We start from the raw sequence: 6,801 nt of genomic DNA, 5'->3' as shown, positions 1-6,801 counted from the left end.
ACCCTCCAACCCCTCGGCCCGGCCTCTCCCCGCCCCCCCTCCCGGCCAGGACCCTCCAACCCCTCGGCCCGGCCTCTCCCCGCACCTCCCTCCCGGCCAGGACCCTCCAACCCCTCGGCCCGGCCTTTCCCCGGGAGGCACGTACGTTCAGGTAATCTTGCCTCTGGTTCTTTTTGATCTTCTCTAGTATGGCCAAGTTTTCCTTTCCGATGCCGTCGTCTTCGGGTTTCTTGCCCTCGGCCGGCTCCTCCTCTTTCATCTCATAGTGGTCTAGGTCTTCCGTGTCCTAGGGGGGCACGGGACGGGGGTGGGGGTGGGGTGGGGAGGAAAGAACCAACACAGGTTATGCAGAGGGGCCACTGCCTTCCCGGTCCCACCTGGCCGGGGTCAAAGGGTACAGGACAATGGTCGGTCCAGCAGACCGACGGATGGACACAGCCAGCTCCGGGTCCAGAGTGCCCCGGCCCCACGCCCACCAAGAAAATCTCCTGGTTGGTCTCAGGCGGCAGGACCCCGCCAGGACCCAGGAAGGCAAGTGGGGACTCGGCCATCTTGTCCCCGAGACCGACCCCGCTCCAGCTGTCCCTGACACTCTCCCTTGATAGCAGCGGCCCCTCTGTAGTCCTGGAATGACGCTGGCCTGACACCGTGGCTCAGAACTCACTTCTCACCGGGTCGCTACGATTCCCAGGAGTAGTAAAGACGGGGGCACAAGTCTCCTGCCCTCCCCGTGGGTGCGGGGCCCGGGTCAGGTCTGCGGAGGCGCCTAGGCCAAGGGGAACGAGGTGGAGGAGGTCAGGAAGAGGACTGGGCCCTCCTCCGCCCCAACCCAGGTGGGCAGGGAGCTCGCTGTGCGTGGGGCGGCGCAGAGGCCGGCGGCCGAGATGTGTGACGGCCCTTCGTGCGTCTAAGGTCCCAGCGGAGCTACTCAGGAGCAGAAGTGTCACCGGAGCGGCGTCCTCACCCTGGCACAACGCAGCTGCCACTAACCTCCTAATTCCGACGCTAGCCGCGGACATCCACGAACACCTGTCCCGTGCCGGGTGCTGTCGCAGACCCCACACGCCCCGGCTGACGTCCCACAATCGCCGTGCTGCTGTTCCGCCGTTACTCCCGTTTTACAGAGGAGCAAGCTAAGGCCTAGCGAGGTTTATCACCATGCCCAAAGCCGCACGACCCTCGGCGGAGCTAAGACGTGAGCCGGACTCCATGTGGCTCTGAAGCTCGGGTTCTTAACTGCTTCTTAACTACTACGTTACTTTCTGTAAAAGCGCCTACGTTTTTGGAGAACGGACCAAAGTTACTTAGTATTCGTCAGAGACCACGTGGGGCATTTTAGACGCGGCGTCGCATTTCACCCTCACGACGCTCATACGTACTAGGTGTCACAAGCTGCCTTGGAAACGAGGAAACCACAGCTGGGGGAGTCCCTTCCCCAGCTGGGTACAGGATGGGAGCCCGGGTCCGACTCCAAGGGCCCCTAAAGGGACCTCGTGGACTACTTGGCTTAAAGACCTCAGCACTTGGCTGTCCTCGGTGCTTGCGGGGGGCCTGTCTCCCGCTACACCGGCTGCTCCTCTAGGCCAGTAAACCTGTCCTCAGTCCTTTCTCTCCCCGGTCTACGTTGGAACGCTGTACACAGCGGGTGCTCAGTGCTGCTGACAAACAGCTTCCCGCCAGTGCCGCCCCGGGGCGCGACCCTACCTCAGGCATCTCCTCGTCTTCGTCTTCCGAAGACACGTCCTCCTGTGTGCACTGCGGCCGGGAGGGAAAGACAGCGATCAGAGCCTCAGCACGTGGCCTCTGACCTCCGCCCTGGAGCCCGGGGTCTGGCGGCTGTGTCCCTGCCTCGTGCCGCCAGCCGGTCAGGATGGAGCCACGGCCCGGGGAGTGACCTCACTACCGGCCCGTCCTTCTCCTACCACGTGCACACGTTAAGAGGACAGTGGCCGCACGACCCACCTCCCGCGTCCCGGTCCGAGGAGCCTCTCCTTGACTCGATCGTCTCCAGACTCACACCAGCCGTTGGTTCCCCCAGCAGCCTGGGTCCCCAAAGGCCACCAACCGCTACCGCCGGTGGTAAAAACTCCCCCTCCTCTCAACACGGAGCTCGCTGCCCCTGGGGAAGTTCTGGGGGCACCAGTGCCCATCTACCTACATCCCCACCTGAAGGACAAGGGCCAAGAGTCGCGACCCGTGCAGGTGTCTGCAGCGGCCGGAAGTGCGGAGGAATTACCGCAAGCACGTCTCCGCGAGCGGGCATCCACCGGGCCCAGGGCCCCGCCTGCTCACCTGCTCGGCCGGCAGGGGCTGGTCCAGCATCTCCACATCTGGGTGCTGAGGGAGGTTGTACAGCTTACACAGGTCGGAGATGATCTTCTTCAGATGCTGCAGGAGCTGGGAAAGGGGACGGCGGTGACGTCAGACACCTCATCCCCACCCCAGTATGGACCCGTGCGTGGACAAGCTCCTAAACCCCGATCCGGTACCTGGTCCTCTGGATCTCACGGACCACGTGTGTGGGGGTTTCCTGGACCAAGGCTGGGTTTGGTGCAAGGCTCTCCCTCCGGCTTTAGTAAGCCGCCCCGCACCCCTGCCCCGGAGTCTGCCCCCGGGGATCGGACGTACTGTACCGCCCCCTTCCCAAATACATCTCCTTTCACGAGGCGTCTCCACGATGTGGGCCTCATAAGAGGAGAGGGCAGCCTCGGCCCGGCAACCTGGCCCCTCACCAGAGTGTTCCCTTTCTTTATGTCCACCAGCCTCTCCAAGACAGCGGCCAAGTTTGGGTCATCGGACTCCACTGACCAGATGGGGGGCACAGCAGGGTAGGACTCCTGAGGGAAAAGAGCAGAGAGAGTGGTCAGCACGGCAGCCCTGGGAAGAGCAGACCTTGCCTGCCTCCCGTCCCCCAAGGCTTCTGGTCCCTCTGCTCCTCCGCCCCCGACAAAAGCCCAGCTCAGCAGGTCGGCATCCCACCAGCTTCCCAACAAATCCCAGAGCAGAGCAAGTCCCCGAGAGAACCCTTTCCAAACAGCCTGAACACCCTTCCTCTTCTCAGGAGTGAGCCAGGGAAGCGCCGCCGCGCCACCAGCGGGGAGGGAGGCTTCCCACGCACGGCGCTGCGGGCGGCCTGTCCCACACCCGGCACTGAGCCCTCCAGCCCTCTGCTCCTCGAGTTCCACGGTGATTTCAGGAAGGGACCCCTTGTCACAATCACGCCGACGTGAAAACAACGAAGGCTGCCGGTCACTTTCGGTTCAGCTGGAGAAGGAAAGCCACACGCTAGGCTGAGCCTCCAGAACCCAACAGTAAAAGGGTGGCAGGAAGACGCCTCCGACCCGGTCACTCCCCACAGAACCGCTGACGGGCCAGCTCCCCCTCTCTCCCTCGAGCAGGCGCGGGCTGCAGGGCCCCACGAGGCAGGCTGGGGGGAGGAAGCCCACGCTGCTGACATTCCCAGGCTTCCTGAGACCAGGCACCAAGTGCACCCTGACCAGACTCCCCCCTCTGCCCAAAACTGGGGGCATAGTTCTCGCCAAGTCTCCTTTATGGGGGCCACAAGGAATTGGACTGAGAGCCTCGCAGCCTAGCTTCCTTCTGGGGACAAAGACGGAACTAGATGGGCAGCTAGAAGAGAAGGGGGCATTCCTGCCTTTCGGGAACAGAATCAACTCAGGGGGCTCCCCCCACCCGCTTCTGCAGGGGTCTTAGCTCTGTCACAGCGCTAATCCTCAAACGCTGGAGGGAAGCAATCATGAAAGATACTCAAGTCTTCACCTGACTCAACCACACCCAGTTCTCCAATCTCAACTTTTTAGTAGGAAAAAGGTGGGGAAAAAAAACGGGGGAAAATGGGACACATGCGCTTTGGGGGAGCACCGTCCAGCCCAGGCTGAGGCTCACCGCACCCTGACCTGGTTCAATGAAGGAAAAGGGATAGGAAACCAGGCCCCCAAGTACCACCTGATTCACGGGTCAGTGTTTCCCCTGACTACTCCCTCCAGGGTGCAGACAGCCTGCTGGGTAAAGCGCTGGCCCCCCTGCTGCCTAACTACTGTCCCAGCAGGTAAGTGCCAGGCCATGCAGCACTGAGCACTCCCAGTCCTCAGTCGCTGCCCCCTTTCAGGGGAGGTCTGAGGACACATGGGGCAGGAGGCCTGCAGGATGTCTCCTGGCTTAGCCTCGTGTGCGATGGTGTTCACTGGGCACAGAAGGGACTGTAGCTGCTCAGGATCAAGGGCGCCGTCCTCAGTCATCACCATCGTTGCTGGGAAAGGCACCCACCCCTGGCAAGGGGAGATTTCCGAGGGAACAGGAGAGAGGAGGTCTGCTACCAGCTGGGGCAAAAGGAGGACAGTTCGAGGTTACACCAGAATAAAAGGGAGACCAAAACAGAGAAGAGTCCGTGACCTGCGAACCGCTCCTTAGTAAAAATTCAGGGAGCAAAGGGGGGCTTCGGGAGAGGTGCCTGGGCAGCGATCCCACAGGTGGCAACGTCCTAAGTCAAAGGCACTGCCGACAAGGAGGTATCACGGAAACGTGGAGTTCCAGGCCAGGTGGGTCCCCGCGGCTGAGCTCAGGGCACAGGCCTGGAACCCAAAAGTGACAGCAGGGGAAGAAGGAAGGGGCCTCCGCAGGTGGCCAGGTAAAGCCGCGCGGGGCCAAATCACGGCCCACGGGATGTGGGCCGGTGGAAAGGGCCAGTCGAGGCGCCATATGTCGGGGTGCGCGGCGGACGCCGGGTGCACAACCTCCAGCGGCGGCGGCGAGTGTGACCCGCTCGGAGCAGGCGCCGGGCCCCGACGAGGAGGGGGCGGGGGAACTCGGCCTGCCCGGTCCTCGGAGAGCAAAGAGCCGTGCGGTGTGGGGCGATCCCGGGTGCCTGACAGGGGGCCGCGCAGAGGCGCGCGGAGGGGTCCTCACCGTGATGTTGCAGTGGATGCGGACGGGATCCCCGGGCACCGACCCCCGCGGGGGCAGATGCGGTCCGGGCGCGGCCCCCGCCCCGGCCCCTCCGGCCCCGGCCAGCAGGAACTCGCAGCTCAGCTCGTCCAGGCAGGCGCTGGCAATGCGGAAGCGCTCGTGGCCGCGGTGGAAGATGGACTCGAGCAGCTTCAGCTCCCGCCTCAGGCAGGGCCCCGGCCCCGGGCCCCCCCCCGGGCCGCCCCCGGCCCCCGGCGCCGCCCCCTGGCCCCCCAGCTGCTGCCCCGGCCCCGGCTGCTGCTGCCCCTGCGGCTGCGGCTGCTGCATCCTCCGCTCCGCTCCGCTCCGCTCCGGGGCCGGCGGGCCGGGAGCCTCCGGCCTCCGCTCGGGCTCCGCCGCCGCCGCCGCCGCCGCCGCCGCCGCCGCGGTCCGCACTTCCTGATCCCCCCTTCGCCAAGATGGCGCCGCCGCCGCCTCCGGGACGGGGCCCCCCCGCTCGCCGGCCCCCAGCCGCCGGAAGCCGCGCGCCCCTCCCCCTCCGCTCCGGCGGCCCGCCCCGCCCCTCACGTGACCGCGCGACGCCGGCCTCCCTCACGTGACCTCTCTCGCACGCCCGCCCCCCGGTGCTCGCCTGCTGCCCTGCACACGTGACCCGGGGCTTTGGGCCCGGCTCCGTCGGCGCCTCCGCGCGTGCTGACGCTCGCCGTGCGCGCGCCCGTGCGTCGGCCCGGCCGGCGCTCCCCTGTCACGTGCCCCGGCGCCGCGTGCTTCCCAGGGGGCCCCTCGCGCGGGAGTCGCTTCCTGTCCGGGTCCCTGAGCCGCGGCGGCGTGTAGAGAGAGTGCGGGGCTCGCGCGTCTGCGCCCCTGGGGGCTCACGGCGAATGCGGCGGCTCCCGGGGCTTGCAGGCTCGTGCCCGCCCCGCCACCAGCTGGTCGTGTGACCTTGGGTTCGCCACCGCCCCTGTGAGCCTCAGTTTCCTCGTCCGTGCGGTGACCCCGGGCGGGGCAGTGCGTACAGGGCCTGCGCCAAAGGACGGAGGGAGACACCGTGCGGTGCTTGGCCCCTTAAGGCCGCGCGGCCGGTACCTGACCCTTCGCCTCGTGAGTCCCCGCGGGCGGAGACGAGGCTGCGGGGCTGCGTGGGCTTCCCTCGCGGGCCGGGCACCGGGCAGCGCCGGTGTGGCCCGCGGGCCTGAGGCCGGCCGACCACGGCCCTTGGCCCAGCCGTGGTGGGCGCCGCCTGCCGCGGTGGCCCTGGCCCTCGCTAGGTGGCACTGTCGCCGAGGATCAAGCAGCGCGGGGGCGGGGTGGTGGCCCGGGCTGGCTTCCGCCGAGGGCCAACCCCGCGCCTGGGCCCCTGGCTACCTTCCTCCCCCTCCCCACCCCGGACTAGAAAGAGAGTCCTTGGGGGCGGGCTGTGCGCCCCGGTGCCGGGTGCTGGGCGCCTCGTTTCCCCAATCTGTGGCGGTTGACTCTGGGTGTTTAACGGTGATCGAGACGAGTTCTGCCCTTCCTGGGGCCGGTGACTTCCTTTGGGGAGCCTGAAGGGTTAGCTGCACGTTCCCTTTTTGTCGGTGTTCAAGCTGGTAGCATAAAAGGCTGGGGTGAGAACTCGCACTTCCTGAGGGTGTCTTGGAGGTATTTCTAGTACCCCCAGCAGGTTTGCGAGTGGGGGAGAGGCGTGGCTGCCTGAGGACACACAGTAAGCGGAGTGCTTGGCCTGTCCCACTCTGCCTTTCTCTGACGCCTTCTCAGGAGATTGTCACACCACTTGACTCCGATCCTTCCCCCAAAATACCCACAGATGCGGCCATTTGGAAAATCCTGAGTTCCATATTTCACTTTCATTTAAAAAAAAACTTTAAAACTGTTTAT

General features: G+C 65.6%; 1 protein-coding gene across 1 annotated transcript in view; it reads right to left on the bottom strand.

Moving 5' to 3' along the window:
- Positions 1-5,277, bottom strand: part of UBE2Q1 (ubiquitin conjugating enzyme E2 Q1) — an 8,173-nt gene extending 2,896 nt beyond the window's left edge. Inside the window, exons 1-5 of the mRNA XM_049634922.1 lie at positions 4,927-5,277; positions 2,733-2,837; positions 2,293-2,397; positions 1,705-1,755; positions 146-286 (exon numbers count right to left, since the gene is read on the bottom strand). Coding sequence (XP_049490879.1) covers positions 146-286; positions 1,705-1,755; positions 2,293-2,397; positions 2,733-2,837; positions 4,927-5,253 — 729 coding nt within the window. The 5' untranslated portion in view covers positions 5,254-5,277. The remainder of the gene's footprint in view (positions 1-145; positions 287-1,704; positions 1,756-2,292; positions 2,398-2,732; positions 2,838-4,926) is intronic.
- Positions 5,278-6,801: the final 1,524 nt, after the last annotated feature.

This window comes from Panthera uncia, chromosome F1 (assembly GCF_023721935.1).
Source record: "Panthera uncia isolate 11264 chromosome F1, Puncia_PCG_1.0, whole genome shotgun sequence".
NCBI lineage: Eukaryota > Metazoa > Chordata > Mammalia > Carnivora > Felidae > Panthera > Panthera uncia.
This window is presented reverse-complemented; position numbering and strand designations above follow the sequence as displayed.